This window comes from Rhynchophorus ferrugineus, unplaced genomic scaffold (assembly GCF_030347505.1).
Source record: "Rhynchophorus ferrugineus isolate W39M unplaced genomic scaffold, kcgeb_rfMv2 rfM8, whole genome shotgun sequence".
Classification (NCBI taxonomy): Eukaryota; Metazoa; Arthropoda; class Insecta; order Coleoptera; family Curculionidae; genus Rhynchophorus; species Rhynchophorus ferrugineus.
In genome coordinates this window covers 576607-596607 of record NW_027472587.1, presented here as the reverse complement: position 1 = coordinate 596607, position 20001 = coordinate 576607, and the positions used below count along the sequence as shown (strand labels likewise).

Genomic DNA, 20001 nt, shown 5'->3' with positions numbered 1-20001 from the left:
ACCAGATACAGTTTGCGATGTGTGTCTTTGATTTGTTTCTATGAACTATGACAGTTTTATGCGGGTTTTTTGCCGTTCTAACGTAAAATGGATGCGAGTGACGCGGGAGACTGGTTTTTCGCGATTTATTTTTGTTAATTAGATGTTATTTAACGCTTATCAATATTGAAATAATAATAATAATAATGACTTTCATATAGTCGATGTTTTTTTCCGTGAATCATCAAGCCGGTATGTGTAATAGAAAGTAATTAACACTCCTGATGACTTTCGTGTTGCTAGACAGTTTCTAGATGCATTTAACTGATCATAACATTTCTTTTTAGTTTAAGGCGAATGATGTATAGTTAAGATATCAATTTCACTTAACTGAAATAGTATTAATAACATCCTTTGGGCTAATTAGAATCCACAACAAAATATAGTTTCTAATTAATTATAATAAGAAGAAGATACTTGACGATCATCACATGTTTTGTATTAAACCTATAAATTATAAGTAAAAGTTGTTAAACCTTTAGAGAAATGGTGTTACATAATATCTCATCTGTTAATAGATATATTATATTATCACAAATAAAACTACTGGTAATATTTTCTCACTGTTACACAACTTATATAAATGCTGTAAACTCATTTTGTGTGATAACTATATTTAAATTTAAATATAATATATATTATTGCATACTCGAAGTTTCAAGATAATTATTGCCAATTAAAAAATTACATGTTTCTTTGGATATCTCAAACAGACCTTATAATTGATAGAAGGAGTAATCGACCTAAATAATCCTTCACAAATATACCAGGTATTATACGTACAATTCGTATAATTACTGCAATTTTATGTAATCCGATTATTAAGTTTATTTGCATCAATAATAGGAGAATAAAAAGAATTTAACGTATACAATAAAATCTAAAAAATTTCATTAATGACAAAAATTTTCAAAATTCTGGATAAGAATGGATGTCTACGGTGGTTCAATATATTTTTAGCTTTCTGTTTATTTTATACAGAAACAGGCAAAATTTAACCCCACAAAATTATATTATTTTTATTTTTGATATTTGAATAATATATGACACTTTTCTGTAAATATATATGTGATATTTTTTTTAGTCAAATTAGTCGCATATAAATTTTCACATAGAGTAATGTAGATAAAAATAACATGTTTAAAAAAAAACGGCAAAAAATGTGTTTTGAAACAATTTTGCAAAAATAAAAAAAAATGTTATTTGCATGTTGTATATTATTTCCTGAAATATATGGACATTAAGACAGCCTAGCTGTGGACATTTATGTTTTTCTTATTCAAATGATATACATCTAAGAAAAAAATAATAACTATTGTTTCCTCGAATATTCTATCTTCATCCTTTTTGAACGATGACTCAGTATTTTAAAGTTCGTATGATATTGGTACATGCATAACTGTAAGTAATATTGTGATTATATAGAGCTTTTTTAAATAAAAATTGTTATTGAATAAATGCTTAATTTGTATCATATTTGCAGTAAGATTAAAATACCAATGAATTCGAAAAATGCAGTGCAGTACGATTTTTTCGGTCATTTCTTTGGTTTAAGACAACATACGAAACTGTTTAAATTTTACATTTCATATTAAGTCTCAAATAAATAAATATGCTCAGTATGTAGTCATTAATATAATAATACTCAAATTAGAAGATAAAATTGATAAAATAATTTGATATGCTATGAAAAAAGGTAATGCGTTGTTATTGCCCATCATCTTAAATATTTCACAGTCTAGGCATCATATCACTTTTTTCTGGCCTTGATTTGACTTACAATATTAATTAAAATTTTACATATCCATTTTACAAATTATCATATAAGTAAATCAAACAAATATACTCAGTATCTAAAAGAAGTTAATATTAAAATGCTTGAATTTAATGTAAAATTGATAAAAAATTTGAGATATATGAAGAGAGGAAATGCATTACCATTATGTCTATCAGCTTCTGAAATTTATCAGAGTTTCATATCATATTTGTGCAGTAAAACCTCCATTATATAAAATATAGACTCTATACTTATAGGTAACAAAAAGTATGAAACCAATATGAACTTGGTTGTAGTGTATTGCAATATGTACGGGAGATATTGGCAATATTGATGGATATATTAGAATGACCATCTTCGGATGGCTATTGAAAACTAAGTAATAAAAGGAAGCCATCAAATGTATCTTGAAGAATTCCTCCCCCTTTAGTTAATCTAGAGGATATTCAAGAATTTTATCACTACATTTTCGATTTTGCTGGTTTTAAAATCAAAAATTACGGATTGTAGATCGATTGTAGTTGGGGTTCACTTATAACCATCTGTGAAGAGTAACCCATATTACTTTACTTTGTACAATGTTTATTCATCCAAAAATTAGATTAGAATAAAATTATAAATTCATTGATTGATGTGATTGTATTATTAGTATACCTCGTAAACCATGTTAATAAAAAGTATTGTTAATGTAGAAAAGGGAAATGTGAGATTAGATTAATTAACTTTAGAATCCTTTCAAGTATCTGTTTTTGTAACGTGCCTGTTAATAATAGCAGCTTTGGGAAATATTATAAAGATTCAATAATTTCAAACAGAATTGATTAGGCTAAACTTATATTGATGATGATTTAGATAAAAAATATCACTTGGATATTAATATTTTCAATTTTATGAACAGCAGATATTATTACACGTACGAAAATCTAAACATAATCGTTTAATATTTATGTAGCATTAACGTTGGCTAAGTTAATATCTTCCGAGAAAGCATATGTTGTAGTTTTACGAATATTTACACAAATAATTAACAGTAATTTGTAGAAGACATCCGTCAAATTGTAAAAAGACAAAGCTAATTTCTGCTTGTATTGTATTACGTAATTTTAGGAATTTCAACAGTCGAATGATTCATTGGTTGAGGTATTCAGTTTTCTTAGATTTGCGATTATATTATAATTTGTTGAATATTTTTTTATTAAATTATTTTATATTTTTATCAACTGATGGGCGAATATAAAGGCGATATTCACAAATAATTTTAGTACAACTATAAGCTGTCTGGCTGCGCAATGACCATGTCCACCCCTTTGGTCGTTCATTTAGGAGGAAGTTGTTATATTGCTCCTCTGATAAGGTCCTAGCTACGAAGACTAGGTATTCGAAGGAGCCATGTGGTGTGTTTGTGCTAAGATTGAATGATGTGATGAGTGAGCCGTCTAGATACGACATAAGTATTTCGACGACATAGTATTTGGTTTATTTTAGAATAATTTTAAACCGCCAGTATCGTTTTGAGAGACAAAATTATGAGGAATTTTCAAAGAAGCGCCTGCAAATCTTACGGATAATTGAATTTTTATTCAAGTATCGGTAACCTTTTCTTTACAAACACCATTTTGCATGAAGCAATTTGGTTGGCAAATCAAATCTTTATATAGTAGCATTGAATTTTTTTTAAATTCCAATAGTGAAACTAGCTGCATCAATTGATGTAATACCGAATGAAAATGATTGGCGAGAATGACAGTATATTTTTAATAAAGTGAGAGTCGATAAATTCGAGTGAATGAATGAATTAGAAAGATGTTTTGTTTAGTTGAAAGTTATTTATCAGTTTTTTTTTTGATTGCGGTTTAATATATGATTTCTTTTCCCTATTTATTTGTCCTTATATGAGCAGCAGACAAATACGTTTTATATAAAAACATGTATCGAAAAAAGAAATTTCAATAATAGATGTAGTTTTTGATATCTTGTGTTGAGTAAAGCAGCTGTTCGGCTTGTGTAAATTTATTTCCAATAGACCAACCAACCAAATCTTTACCAACATTTCCGTCAAGTCATTCAAGCTGTAATAGTTTCGACTTTCTGTTTTATCAGTATTGTTATTAGAAAGCAAAGTGTTGGGGGATGATACCCCAATGTTAATTGTTGCAATATTTGATGGATTTATGAAATTTTTTTATTATGTCTTAATATATTTCAATATATTCATATTTATTTATGCCTCAATGTATCCTTATTATAGCAAAGTTAAATAACATATTATCAAGATAAAGCACCTTCCTATATAGCAGTTGTTCTTCACTACTTATACAAAAATCAATAAATTTTCTCTGAGACTTTAAAAAGTCGCCTAAAAAACATTCGGTTTTAAGGCTATTCCAGAAAATGACTTCAACAACTGCTTCGAAGACTAAAAAAAGAGTTTACTATAATTGCATGTGTAATTAACTAAAATTATATAAGTTTCGAGGTTAATGCTTAAGGTTAATATTTTCATGACAATAAGCTTATGGAAGTAGTCTTCTTGCATCTCACCAGGCTCTTTAACAAAGTTTGACGTTATGGTTTAATTTTCAAGCCATCAAAATTTGGTTTATCTAGTAGTTTTATCAATCTGAAATGTTAATACTTTGACAACCGACCGTACCAAACCAGATAGTGATTATTTTTCGACAAGGAGATTCATGCAGTCTGGAGTTACACAGGCTTCTCCACTCACCCCAGTATTGTCTAATATCTACATGGATGGTTTTCTTAAATTTGTTACTTTTCTTAAGAGCAGGATCTATCGAAAACTCCACGATCAGTTAAATATGGAAATGGGCCTAAATTTCGGATTAATACAAAAAATAAACTATAATTTTCCACTGTAAAAATTCGCGTAGAGAAGTCAGTTTAATGATTGGAAAAGCTCTCATTCGGTAACTGCAAACAGTTACGTACCTCGGACTTCACAGGGAATGCCGGCTGTCGAAAGATGGTGAAATTAACTAAAGCAAGCCACTGGGAAGGTGTATCCAGAGTACTGTTCTTTATCCTGTAGATATCTAGTAAACTACCAGTCTCTTAAAGTTAAAACTTTTGTTTATATATAATGTTATTATTACTATTTCGTAAGTAAAGTCTCGTTTCCTCAAATACTTCGAGAAGCAAGGGGTGTATTAACCGCTAGGTTTAAAAACATGATCGCCGAAGAGTTCATTAATGGCACTTAATTCAACCCATTCCTGTTCTACTATCGTATTGTTGTTTAATTCTCTTCCGCGTATTCCAGTACCTCCTTTGATTGTATTTCAATCATTGAAAGTTTGAAAACTTGGAAATTATAAATCACTGGAAAGAAATTTCAATGTTTCCAACTCAATTTTTCAAGTTGTTTCATAAATTAGTATTTCATAAATCTGTTACCCAGTCTAGAACATCTGCTCTACTGTTTCATTCAGGATAATCTGAAATGTGTCTGTTTATGTGGTATACATGCCACCATTGAAAATAAGGCCTCTTTCTGTGCGCTTGTTAGCAACTTTTTTTAAAATAAAATTCTTAGTGATTATGAAAACTTGGAAAGTATGATACAGTGGAAAGGAAATTCTTAGAAAATGTTTTCATTAATTTTTGATATTAATACCATCAGACTTCATTATAGCTGACATACTTCAAGATACAAGAAATTTTATAGAAATTTGAATATTATGATGTATATATAATATTATGTAAGTGTTGTTGATTATTGCAAACAAAAAATCAAAAATATCTGTCTGAATTGCAATGAATAATGCATTTGCAATAATTTAAAGTTGTTTTAATATTGCACTTATTTGTATAAAATTATTTACTTTTAGGAACATAGTAGTTTCCATAATGAAAGTAAAAAAATGACAGTTCTTCGGAAAAATATATTTTAACTTAAATTTGTATTTGTTTTCAAACAGATCATAACCTGAAAACATAATCTTCTTTCTAGTAACTCTGTTGCTGACTTATTCTTAAAATAACTATTCTACAGACTTGGGCCCATCTAATAATAATGCGGTTTTAAAAAAAGTTGAAAAAAATTACCGCAATAATGTTATTAATAGGTACGTTGAAGTCTATTTGACTAATTAGTTTCTGACCAAGTTCATAAGCAATTATAGCTAACATATACGAATAATAATTCTAGGACATATTTACAATCAAACTGCTGTTAGATTAATAAAGCATTGACGCACATATATAATTATAACTTAGTACTAATATAGGATGGGGTCGTCTAGGAGTACGCACTTCAACTGTTCTCGTGCGTGTGTCAACATTTGAAACTGTTCTTGGATATAATATCAAATACAAGGAGATTGCGGTATATTTTTGAGCAAATTAAAAATAACAAAAAGTTATAAATATCCCTAAAATATCACCACAGGGTGTAGAAGAAGAAGAAGCTAAAGAAGCCGTAATATGCAAATTGCAAATAAGCTCATCCGGCAAGTTATAGCATGTGTAGTTGCTAACACACTAAAAGAGAGGAGAATTGGAGTAGCTCTAGTTAAATGTCAAGAAAAAAAGAGTAAAGAGAAACAATAAAAAAATATAACAAATTTAATGGTGCAATGACTTATGCCCAAAGTATCAGTCAAAATAACCAAAAATATGAGACAAAATAAAGAGATACAAAGAAAGATGAAGCAACTACTAACGAATTGCTACTTAAATTAATAGGAAAGCTGGACAGACAGGAAAAAATGATCGAATATTTTTCCGAAAGGATTGAAAAACTATAATTGAAAAACCCTAGACCTGTGGCCCCAAAAACCCGAAATGACAAATAAAGATATCCGAGTAGCAATTTGGAATGCTAACGGAATCCAGCAACATCACGCTATCCTTCAAGTGCTCCTAGATATGAAAAAAATAGATATATACCTAATATCAGAAAACCATTTAACAAAAGAATCCTTTATAAAGTTTAGAAAATATACATTTTATGATGCCATACATCCAGCTAACACTGCAAGAGGAGGAAGTGCAATAATAATAAAAAGAACATTTCCCATCATCAAGACCCCGGGCTCAGTACAGCAGAAAACCAGGTAACAGCAGTAACTATTAAATCAAGCAGATACACGTTTACAATAGCCGCAATTTATTGTCCTCCAATTTCAATGCAAAAAATACAAGACGGAGATCTAGAATGACAACAACTAAAGGCAATGAACTGCATAAAGCAACTGCTGAACTAAGATGTAGTTGCATGTCAACTGGAAAATCAACTTATTGGCCTACTGATCAAGAGAAAACCCCAAACTTGTTAAATTTTTTCATAGTAAGACACAAAACATCCAATATCAACTATATAAAAGTTGAAGAACATTTTGAGCTAAGTTCAGATCATATACCAGTGATTCTGACGTTGAGCGAAAATACAATACAGATTCACTTTTCATTACCAGTCACAATACACCATAGAATCATCAAACATAATATGTATTGATGTTATATATTAATTATTAATATTAATTAATATCGGCATATAGAAAAATGTTGATGCCTTTAAACATCAATGTTCTTCAGATGGTGAATAATGGTGTCTGATATCTATAATCTATATGAATATTATAATATTTATTTATTTCATATTTTAATTTGCTACTTTAACTATATCATGAATATCAATATAATTTTTCAAATTCGGAATAAATTTAAAACTGGAAAAGTATAAAATTATGTTCATAAATCTATAGTAACTCCAAAAAGGTGTTATTTCTTTAGATTTTTTATATTTTATTATTTTTATCTATATCACATTTTCGATGTTTTAACAAAACCAATTCATAGTGTAAAGAATTTTGTTATTGTATTTGCTTATTAACAAACAGACTTTATTTTTTATTATAGCATATATGATTATAGAATATTCCTGATATTCATTCAGATATCTGAAAATTAAGACAATAGAAGAGAAATTTGGCAAATTTTTCAAGCCCCATAGAAAACTCCATAAAACCTTTGGCTTGCACTTTTTGTGCTTTAACATCCGAAGATGCGGAGTATTAAAAAGATGAAAACGCTATAAATATTTTTAAAAAATCTAAAATAAATAAAACTAATATTTGGCAAACAGTAGGAGGGACAAATCAAATTAAACATGAACCCAAAGAAATTTTAAATCGTTATATCTGTATAAATATAAACAGCCCAAGAGTCCCAACAGTCCTAAATTAAATAAGGAAATTTAATTATTGAGGCTTATTCATTATTGTAAATTATAATTAATACATTCATAATAAGCAAACTTAAGGTGATAAATTATATTTTTTAATAATAAACAACAGGCACATATATTTCATATCAGTACAGAATAAATAATCAGTATATTAAAAACATGTTAGTTAATTATAGAAAATATATATAAATAGGTAGTTAAAGTTAAACATTATTATCTAATTAGTTAACTGTTGGTAATATTTCATTAGAGAACAAACGACTGGGTGTTTATGATGAGAAAATTATTTGCGTAAACGTAATACCGTAAAGCTCGACAGCTTTACCATACAAAATAATACTTTATAATTAGCTAGTTTCTTCATAGACAAGAGTTAAATAAAATCTACAGCTTGACCCAAAATCTTATCACTGGAAGACATCAGAATAATTTGTTGTTGACGTTAGACTGTTCACGCCTTTTTTTTTCTTCAGATTTAAAAAAACTAGTAATTTGACTGAGTATTTGACTGAATTGCTGATCAAAAAGTGGTTGTAGACAATTAATTTTACTGGTGTCAATGTAACTAATGATTTATGGAACAGAAAAGCTTATATAAAGCACTAGTACCATTTTTATATTTATTTTTATTTTATATTATAATAATTTTTTCAGAACTGGGTAAAACTGATTAGGCAACAATCATTGTTACTAATATTTATCCATTTACATCATATTTTAATCCACCGTTTTAATTATTATACTAGTACTATAAAAACTACTTTCAATGTAGTGTCTAAATTACTACTGACAAGAAATTAAAAAAAATGTAATACATATTTTGTTTTTTACTTTATATTATATTCTCTTCGATCCTTGTTCACTTATGTTTACTTATTCAATATAAAAATTCCCTTTCATTTTATATAGTGTAAAGGAGCTTATGTAACTAAAAGAATTTAGCAATTAATGTTATACCATATATACGAAATATTTAAATTTTTACATAGTTTACTCTTTACTTTACTTTACTTTATTACTTTACATTGTTTACTCCATTATATTTCAAATAATACTAATTGTACTATAGCAAATATAATATATTATGTTAGTTATAGTAATATGTAGCTGTAGTAAGCTATAGTATAGACATAGAGAAACAGAGATTTAACTTCATATGAAATTTTGGCGAAATGTTTCGCGACAACAAACGACAACAAAGACGTGTTTTAGGTCCAACATGTAGATTTCGCTACGTTTAGCATTTTACTTGTTTTATTCGCTATGCTAAGAGCCGCGACGGAATCTGATTGGTTCATTTCGTTCTATGGTTTGTTTATTTTGCACGCCATTTTCAATGTGCCCTATATTGAGAACAGTGTGGTTAGCATTTATAACATTTATACATTAAGTTATTATTTTATCTTATTACTATGTACAAGTCGGTAGTTGAAATGCATTCCTGTTCTAGGAAGTGTTGTGTGCCATAATGCACAGATAGTGAGGAAATGCATAATCGTTTTCCGTTAAAAAAGCGATCTTTAAGAAATGAGTAGAAAACATTAAAAATCCTAAACTGGTTGGGTTAAACATGAAACAGATTTATGATCGTTACCATGTGAGACATTTTTGTGATACATTTAAACTTTCCTTTAGGTGCTTATGAACAATTTAGTGATGTAGAAAATAATACCAGGAACCCAGAATATGTACAAATGGAAGTGGATCAAAATCGAAATTATATAGAAGGTAAATTGAAGGAGTCAGTCACATTTCTGTTCATAATTGTTACCATTAATTTCTAAACTGTCTTACTATATTTGTAGTGCCCATTTCCATCGTTCCAGGCTCACAACCAGGGTGTTCGAAGCAAATACATCCACATTTGAACAAACTCTAGAAGGTAATGGTAAAGTTTGTATTCATTCAGCAACTATCCCCCTTTCTGCTCATTTTTACTGTTAATTATTTGGCTCTATAACTTCAGTCCAGATGTTCCTATAAGAGGAAACAAAGTTTTACGTTGTACCGTAGTGTACATCTCAGGTTATTTAGTAAAACTTTTTTAAAAAGAAATTAGGTGTGATTTTTGTTTACACACAATTATGAATAAATCACTAGACCCAGAAATTGAGACTGATTTTATAGAGGCAAGATAACATCTCGTGCCCCAGAGTCTAACAAAATTGTTTTATTATACTGTCAGTAGGTCTTTGAACTACGTCTTATTTTATTCAGCGATTTTGCCACGTCAATAATATAACAACATTTTTGTCAAATGTTTAAAAAAAAGTAAATTTAAAACCCTTCAATTGTACATTCCAATTGTATATATATATATATTGCAAATCAAAATTATCTCTTTAGTCTCTCCGTTAGTACTTTTAATATTTTATCTGAAAGATCATTATGGAATGTACAATTGAAGGGTTTTAAATTTACTCTTTTTAAACATTTGACAAAAAAAAAACAAAATTTTGTTATATATGTATATAATATTTATATTTTATATATTGATATATTTATTTTTATATTTTGTAGATAAATTTACATTATAAATTTATATTTATTGTTATAGATTATGTTTATATTTATTTATTTTAATTATTATTTTTATATGTATTTTTAATTGAATTTAATTTAATACATTTATTTCGTAAAAAAATTGTTCATTGGTCAATTAAACATGACATCAAGGCTGTTACGTGCCAAACATTATTAATGAGCCAATCAAATGTCTTCGCTGTAAAATATTTTTCTTACAGGTTCCTATAATGAAGATTTAAATTGACCAATCAAATTACTTGAATGGCCTATTATGGCCCCCTCTGGAGGTTGTGCAAAGCGAAACTTTGTGCCAGAGTCCCCTATTGAGTTGCATCTTTATTATTCTATGAGTATAGAATGCTATAGTAATTTTATTCAATATATATTAAATAGTAATCATAAGCATAATATTACATTGTTTTATAAATATTTGTATGATTTATGCCTATTTGTTGCGAGTTATTTAAGTTTTTTTATATATCTTGGAGTCTCCTGTTTACCAACTAGGGTTTTAGGGGGCTGACCTATTGTTTAACGTGGGTTTCGAACTACGGTCCTCGGCATTAAGCCTACCGACTGGCGAGTGACCAACCTATAAATCATCCCAGAAGACATCCGGTCTTACCCAGCCTGGTTACTGCAGTGCCTGGGATCATTTTCCTTGTCGGATTTTACACTCTAGGACAATCACAATTATCAAACAATCACAAACATAAATTTACGACCATGCCTTACAGGATTCGAAACCGAGACTATAGTAACAGCAGAAGGACCATCCTGTCGCCCTTATCATTGCGCTAACCAAGCTGGCTTATTGAAGTTTAAATTTGATGATATAATTAACCGAAAAAAACATCAGATTATCAATGTCATCTGTAAAGTGTATAAGTTATTAACCAATCTGAGCTCTTCTTCACCCTCGATTGCTAATCATATTTAATCTTGTTATCTTGCTAATCAATATCTTGTCCAAGTCGTTCAAAAATAAAAAAAATATATTCAGAGATAACAATTATTCATATGTTAAAATGTTAAAAATTTCGTAAGAAAATGTTTTCAAATATCTATGGTTTGTTCTTTAACTAATAGATGTAATATAATTGGTTACTAGAAAATTGCAAAACAATCTTTAAAGGTTACGTACATGTAATTATTATTATTATTAATAAATACACCAGGTGCAACTAGTTAATTAGACGTTATGCAAATATGTCTACATATGTTTAAAAAACTGTGATATTTAATTTGACGTTTCTTTTGTTTACAATAAATCGTTTTTGGTTGATATTTGATCTAAAATTATTCTCTGAATTTGTTTTTAGTTTTATTCAGAATATAGTCAGGTGTGATTATATTTATTTATGCCTTAACATGGGTTGGCATGCACTTTTAAATATATAATTAACAACGAAGTCCAAATATCTGACAGGTTTGAAAATACATCGTTAATGAACTCTTAACGTTTTTATTAAATTGGATTCTTCTTTTTATTAAAACATATTTTTAATAAAGTATAATACTGAGTAAGTCTTCAGTTAAACAGTACAGCGTACATAGTATTGTGATCAAAAATACTAAGACGCAACATTCGAGTTAAAAGATAGACCTGCGAAAACATATAATCTTTTTAAGTTTTATTTAATTTTCATTTCAGTGGTACTCAGTAATAAAACCTAGTTTATTAAAATCTAGTAATACGAAAAACAAGGGGGCTATAATTTATTTTATATTATTATTTTATTATTTATTTTATTCTTAAAATTAAACGGTATATTAAAAACAAGTTATTGGCCTTTTAGGAATTCTTGAAAACCGGCACCATATTTGGCTTCAGGATCAAATTTCTTCGTAATTTTTTGCCAGTCTTCTGGCCTTTTCTGTATAAGATGAAGAGCTCCTTTCCTCACGAACTTCTTTTGAGCATCAGTGCATTTGTCACATTGTGTGGTCAAGGCATCTGGAATATGTTCTGAAAAACAAAGAAATGATTGGTAAAAAAACATTTTAAGACCTGGAAAAATGTGTTTCATCACCGATAATTGGAATGCAATCATGCGATCTATGTAAGTACGTTTTAACTAGCTTTGTCATAACTCTATTGATAAGGTGTATCGAAGCCGTGGTTACATTAATAAAACTAAAACCGCGGTGTTATGAAGTGGAAAATACCGATATCTTTGACCGAGGCAGAGTTTATGTAACAAGCGTTCTGGAAAATTACCGTACTTCTCAAAATGAAATAAATTTTCTGTTGTTATTCCTTCAAATTTAAATGACCGGATAATCCGTCTGGTGCAATCTCGTCATTCCGAAAACATAAATTTTGAGAAGACTGGGTGACATTGACCAGAATAGTAACCAGTGAAAGGTTAAGCAATACACCTTGTTCGTTTTGGTGTCTCCTGATTTATAAATTGCTATTTTGTGGGTAAATATTTAAAATATTCACACACACAGTAGAAGAAATAAAAAAGTTCAAAAGTAGAATACAAGTAGAATTTAATTATATTGATATATATTGGTATAGGTATAATTTATTACATAATTTAATATTTATGGGTTTTTCCTCCTTTTAGTGCCGTATGGCTTTTTGTGTCTGCCTGTCTGTCTATATAAGCTATACGGCACAATTAATACTGTGTGGTATAACGAGTGATATACTTATGTTAGGAATGTTGACCGAGGAGCAAAATTCTTTTTCAATATGTCCATAATTTTTTGCAGATATCAGAAAAAACATTTTAAAAAAATATTGATATTTCTCCAAAAAATTGGCGATAAACAAAAATATTGATATATGGGCCCAAAAGAAATATCAATGTTGTTTCGAAATCTCTAATGCTAAAAATAATTTTAAACATTCTACAAATACTGATATTTATAGTGGTTTAAATAAAAGGTACATGCTTTTAATACGGTACTTAATACGTTTTCAAACTTAATTTAAATGTCCATGAGCAATATCGGTTTTTGTTAAAAGCATTTTTAGTTTTTAAATATCCTAAAAATATCTTCAATTTTCTTTTTGAAAATATCTCGAAAAATCGATGTTTTGATATACAGACAAGAAGAAATTCGGCTAATATTATCGATATATTTTCATCATCCCTAATTTACGCTAAAATTCTCGTTCACATCTGATTAGGATTCTGTGCTGTGGATTAAATAAGTCGTCTCTTCTGTAATGTCCAAGTTTCAACGCTATATAACGTTAACAATCAGAAGGACTTTTTGTGTAAGATTTTATCAGATTATTCATTTATTCGTTTATTATTACTCCAAGATACTTAAAATCATGTACCTGTTTTAACCTCTCGTTTCCTATTTTGGTATTGCTCTCGCTTAGAATGTGGCGTATTTGCATTACACTCCTTTTTTTTGTTTTCTTACGGAAAATTTCGTCAAGTACGCTGTGTATATATGGCTCAGAGTTACTACTCAGTTCTATGTTATCCGAATAAGTTATTGTTTGTGCCAATGCTGACTTCAATTAGGATCTGCTTCAAAAATTATTTCTGAGTAGATATTAAATAAAATAGGCTATAACGACCATTTTGAATATAATCTTACAGTTCGAGTAGTAGAGAGTGGGAATATAATTAATATCCTTGTTGTCAAGGCCAGATATTGAAAGTTATTCGGTTAATTTATCGTGTTTTACTGAATCAGCAGTTGATGGGGCATATATAATTGTCTTTCTAGTAGACTTTGAAGGTAATTCGATGAAGGTTGCCACCAATATTCAGTAAATATGGCGAAAATAAATAGAATGTTTTATATCAATTTTTAGATTAGCAAATCTCGTTGGATTTCTGGAAGTTTTTTCTTTCAACTACATTTGGTCGTTTCATTCTATTTCAATAATTCATCATAAATAATACCAAGACAATACTATCAAAGACAGACAATATGATAAATATTTGGTATTGTTATCATCGCTGATGCACGATCAGTCCAAATCAATATATCTATAGTTGATGATAACATCATATAGAACTTTCATTTTAGTTCGCTAATATGTGAAAATATTACAAACAAAACAGATTTTTGGCTTCAAAATCGTATGACATCTATTTTACTTGTCTGTAAATTAAAAACACTTAGTACACTGGGAACTATTGTGAACACAATATTATACTTCCACTGCCTCATATAGAAAACTTTTTGGCTAATTATGATGTTTTTTTGTTAACTGTATCAATATCCTTTAAACTATTATCCTTCAACCTACTGCATAATCTCCAACTTCTCCTCCTTCTGCTGCTGAATTCAGTTCCCTGCATTTCCTCACTGACTGCCCCACCTTTTCCTTCCTTCCTTCCTTGTATCTTCCCTATCCTATCATCTACAACTCCCTCTGTCAATTCATATAGAAGAAACGCTGCCCCTCTTTCATGCGATCCAAATTTTATGAATTGCTCTGCTTCTGCCCTGAGTGTGCACCTTCATTGGCATATATATATATATATATATATATATATATATATATATATATATATAATATATATATATATATATATATATATATATTTATATATATATATTTATATATATATATATATTTATATATATATATATATATATATATATATTTATATATATATATATATATATATATATATTTATATATATATATATATATATATATATATATATATATATATATATATGTATATATATTTATATAATATGTATAACAAATAATATTTAAATAGATTAGAAGTTTAAATAGATGTTAATAGGTTTTATAATTGAGAGTTTATTGTGTAAACTTGACAAACTACGATGTTGATGTGAATGATGCCACGTATATTTAATATTGGTATGATCCGAAGTAATTATGAATGAATGAAACGTGAGCCTAAATATTAATGTATTTCAAGCTCATGATGAAATATATGAAGGACAATTTATTAAATAATGGTATACAACCACCACATATTTAAACACCTGACTGTGCACGTGTCTTAATATTTTCAATGCTCATAGCTAGGCTTTCACTCTAACAGATGCAAATTTCTCAGAATTTGATTTTAATGATCGATAACTGATCACGTTACTTCATAATTAACAACGTTAATTATGAAAAATTAATGCTAATTATCATCAAATATTAAATGACTGTAACCCTACCTAATTATGGCCAATGTTTCATCAGTGAACATTCTATCGAAAATGTACTTCTGACGAATTAATATTAATTAGATTAAATAACTAGTTAAGTTTTTAAATTCTTTTATATTATCTGAATCGTAATATGTGGTTGAAGACATACTATATTCATTCTTTCGCAGCGTCCACAATTCAGATGATGATTGCATGTTAGAATCGCTATGCGAAGACCCACGAAAGGAGAACATAGGATCTTTTTCTGCACTTTTGTGACTAAATTATAATCAATATTAGGTGGTTATTTATTCTCGATATATATTGTTTTTTTAAGTTAAATATAGATATTTATAGTTGAAGTTAACTTATTTTTACCCAATTAACAAGTGGGTAATGGTAGTAAAAATATTATCTAAAGTATGAACCCAAAATGTGTTCAAACTGAACAGTGTCAAAATTACATTGAAACTAAATTTAACTACATTATATAAAAATGTTTAGTACAAATCCATTCAATATTTAATATTTCTCTTTAAATAGTCGTTTATTAAGTTTTTTTTACTTATTATCAAATCAAATCAAGGTCACTTAAAATCAAATATGTATAAATGTATAAATTTAAATACAATTTTTTTAAAACCTAAGCCCCCTAAACTTTTTTTAAATCTGATTTATATATTGTTTTTGAATTCCTATATACAATGTTTATCTTTTTATTGAAACATATAAATATGTTTCATGCATCAAATTTAGTTTTAGACGCCGGAGTGACATGTCACGTGATGCGACGGAATAATGTGCCACGTCTGCGTGGTGGATCATGATTAATAACTAATGGAAGACCTTCTCAACAACAAATTTTATCTATAGGTGCCTAGAATGCGTAGCTATCAATTTACTGATTTATATATTGTTTTTATATTTCTATATGTAATGTTTATCTTTTTATGGAATCCTATAAATATGTTTCATGCATCAAATTTAGTTTTAGACGCCGGAGTGACATGTCACGTGATGCGACGGAATAATGTGCCACGTCTGCGTGGTGGATCATGTTTAATAACTAATCAAAGACCTTCTCAACAACAAATTTTATCTATAGATGCCTAGAATGAGTAGCTATCAATTTACTGATTTATATATTGTTTTTATATTTCTATATATAATGTTTATCTTTTTATGGAATCCTATAAATATGTTTCATACATTAAATTTAGTTTTAGACGCCAGAGTGTCATGTCACGTGATGCGAGGGAATAATGTGCCACGTCTGCGTGGTGGATCATGTTTAATAACTAATCAAAGACCTTCTCAACAACAAATTTTATCTATAGGTGCCTAGAATGCGTAGCTATCAATTTACTGATTTATATATTGTTTTTATATTTCTATATGTAATGTTTATCTTTTTATGGAATCCTATAAATATGTTTGGTACATTAAATTTAGTTTTAGACGCCAGAGTGTCATGTCACGTGATGCGAGGGAATAATGTGCCACGTCTGCGTGGTGGATCATGTTTAATAACTAATCAAAGACCTTCTCAACAACAAATTTTATCTATAGGTGCCTAGAATGCGTAGCTATCAATTTACTGATTTATATATTGTTTTTATATTTCTATATGTAATGTTTATCTTTTTATGGAATCCTATAAATATGTTTCATACATTAAATTTAGTTTTAGACGCCAGAGTGTCATGTCACGTGATGCGACCGAATAATGTGCCACGTCTGCGTGGTGGATCATGTTTAATAACTAATCAAAGACCTTCTCAACAACAAATTTTATCTATAGGTGCCTAGAATGCGTAGCTATCAATTTACTGATTTATATATTGTTTTTATATTTCTATATGTAATGTTTATCTTTTTATGGAATCCTATAAATATGTTTCATACATTAAATTTAGTTTTAGACGCCAGAGTGTCATGTCACGTGATGCGACCGAATAATGTGCCACGTCTGCGTGGTGGATCATGTTTAATAACTAATCAAAGACCTTCTCAACAACAAATTTTATCTATAGGTGCCTAGAATGCGTAGCTATCAATTTACTGATTTATATATTGTTTTTATATTTCTATATGTAATGTTTATACTTTTATGGAATCCTATAAATATGTTTCATACATTAAATTTAGTTTTAGACGCCAGAGTGTCATGTCACGTGATGCGAGGGAATAATGTGCCACGTCTGCGTGGTGGATCATGTTTAATAACTAATCAAAGACCTTCTCAACAACAAATTTTATCTATAGGTGCCTAGAATGCGTAGCTATCAATTTACTGATTTATATATTGTTTTTATATTTCTATATGTAATGTTTATCTTTTTATGGAATCCTATAAATATGTTTCATACATTAAATTTAGTTTTAGACGCCAGAGTGTCATGTCACGTGATGCGAGGGAATAATGTGCCACGTCTGCGTGGTGGATCATGTTTAATAACTAATCAAAGACCTTCTCAACAACAAATTTTATCTATAGGTGCCTAGAATGCGTAGCTATCAATTTACTGATTTATATATTGTTTTTATATTTCTATATGTAATGTTTATCTTTTTATGGAATCCTATAAATATGTTTCATGCATCAAATTTAGTTTTAGACGCCGGAGTGACATGTCACGTGATGCGACGGAATAATGTGCCACGCCTGCGTGGTGGATCATGTTTAATAACTAATCAAAGACCTTCTCAACAACAAATTTTATCTATAGATGCCTAGAATGAGTAGCTATCAATTTACTGATTTATATATTGTTTTTATATTTCTATATGTAATGTTTATCTTTTTATGGAATCCTATAAATATGTTTGATACATTAAGATAGTTGATTAAGACGTTTGATACTATCAACTTACTCATTTATATATTGTTTTTATATTTCTATATGTAATGTTTATCTTTTTATTGAATCCTATAAATATGTTTTATATATTAAATTTAGTTTTAGACGCCGGAGTGACATGTCACGTGATGCGACGGAATAATGTGCCACGTCTGCGTGGTGGATCATGTTTAACATCTATTCAAATACCTTCTCAACAATACATTTTATTTATAGGTGCCTAGAATGAGTAGTTATCAATTTACCATTTAACTTCTGGAGTCTGTGAAGACCCATGTTGAGTTGCCTCTTTGTTAATCTATGGAATATCATGCCAATATTGTGTCATTAGATCATTTTTAAAGTAAACAATTTTGCTCAAATTTCAATATATTGATTTAAAGGTATCGTTGATTTAGAAGTGATTTTAAGAATTGCTACAAAAATATTAACAACTTCATCACTATTGGATAAATAACAATGTTTCAAAGTTAGATAAATATTTTTGCTGAAAATCCAGTTGGTATTAGTTTTATCATAGCCAAATAGTGATTAACATTAATATTATTTACTTCCAAATATATAAATGTACTTTTTATCTAAGGTTTCTGATATCCGAGGATTCTCTGTGGTATATAACTGATGTTCAAAAATATTGTAGGTAGTAGTTCTATACGTTGGGTTTAGCAGTACTAACTTTTTCGTAAGTTGATATATTTATATAATTTTATAGCTGAAGTTGGTTGATAACAAGTATATATATATATATATATATATATATATATATATATATATATATATATATATATATATATATATATATATAATGATATTATGAATATGATATTATAATGATGATATTATGAATGATTTTATTATAAAATGTACACTTACTTCTTAGCTGTCGTCCTTCTTCGGTGCAAGGTCCTTCGTCCAAAATGCATTTGATGTAATTTTTTAAAATTCTCTCATTGGTCAAAATATTATCAATATCCAAAGTGTCAAACCTGGTTGTGTATTTTTGTGCCTGACTTAAACCAAGCACTAATCCTATGGCTACTAGAAATGTTAAACGATTCATTTTCTAGAGAAATCGTCTAATGACGAAACCAACTAATGTACTGGGTGCTACACGAATTCGATGGATATTTATATATCAGCCATTAAGGAGATGGTATTAAATCATTTTCGTGGCTTCAAGTTAAGGACGTATCAATTTTTGTGCGTTGTTAGTAGAGAGGTAACATGATGAAGCGAGTTAAGGATCATTTTGTTTACGAATTGCCTCATTAGATTTTATACCGATGCTAAGAAAATAGAAAAAGCCTTGACTAAGAATGTAGAGGTTTTTGATCTTTGCCTAGAATATACAATACATACGGAAAAAGATTAGCTAAAATAACGTGGTCGATAGTAAAACTACCATATCATAACACTTTCGATTTCGTTGTTTACGGATACAGATATTCGAAAATATCAATAATATTATAAAGGAACGTGGTACA

General features: G+C 28.7%; 1 protein-coding gene and 1 long non-coding RNA gene across 2 annotated transcripts; one reads left to right on the top strand and one right to left on the bottom strand.

Moving 5' to 3' along the window:
- Nucleotides 1-80: 80 nt before the first annotated feature.
- LOC143201444 (uncharacterized) lies at nucleotides 81-10823 on the top strand. Its single transcript, XR_013006949.1, has 4 exons — nucleotides 81-231; nucleotides 9660-9752; nucleotides 9830-9917; nucleotides 10769-10823. It is a non-coding gene; the product is annotated as an uncharacterized LOC143201444 (long non-coding RNA).
- Nucleotides 10824-12268: 1445 nt separating this feature from the next.
- On the bottom strand, nucleotides 12269-19631 carry LOC143201440 (ejaculatory bulb-specific protein 3). The gene is made up of 2 exons (XM_076412521.1): nucleotides 19391-19631; nucleotides 12269-12519 (listed from the first exon to the last, which is right to left on the bottom strand). The coding sequence occupies exons 1-2, from the start codon at nucleotides 19575-19577 to the stop codon at nucleotides 12335-12337; spliced, it is 372 nt and encodes a 123-aa protein (XP_076268636.1). The 5' UTR covers nucleotides 19578-19631; the 3' UTR covers nucleotides 12269-12334.
- Nucleotides 19632-20001: the final 370 nt, after the last annotated feature.

Excerpts from the sequence above, each read along its gene's own strand:
- LOC143201440 (XM_076412521.1), bottom strand. The coding sequence starts at position 19,577 with ATGAATCGTTTAACATTTCTAGTAGCCATAGGATTAGTGCTTGGTTTA. Across the intron at positions 12,520-19,390 it reads AGAAGGACGACAGCTAAGAA|AACATATTCCAGATGCCTTG; the intron begins GTAAGTGTACAT and ends TTTGTTTTTCAG.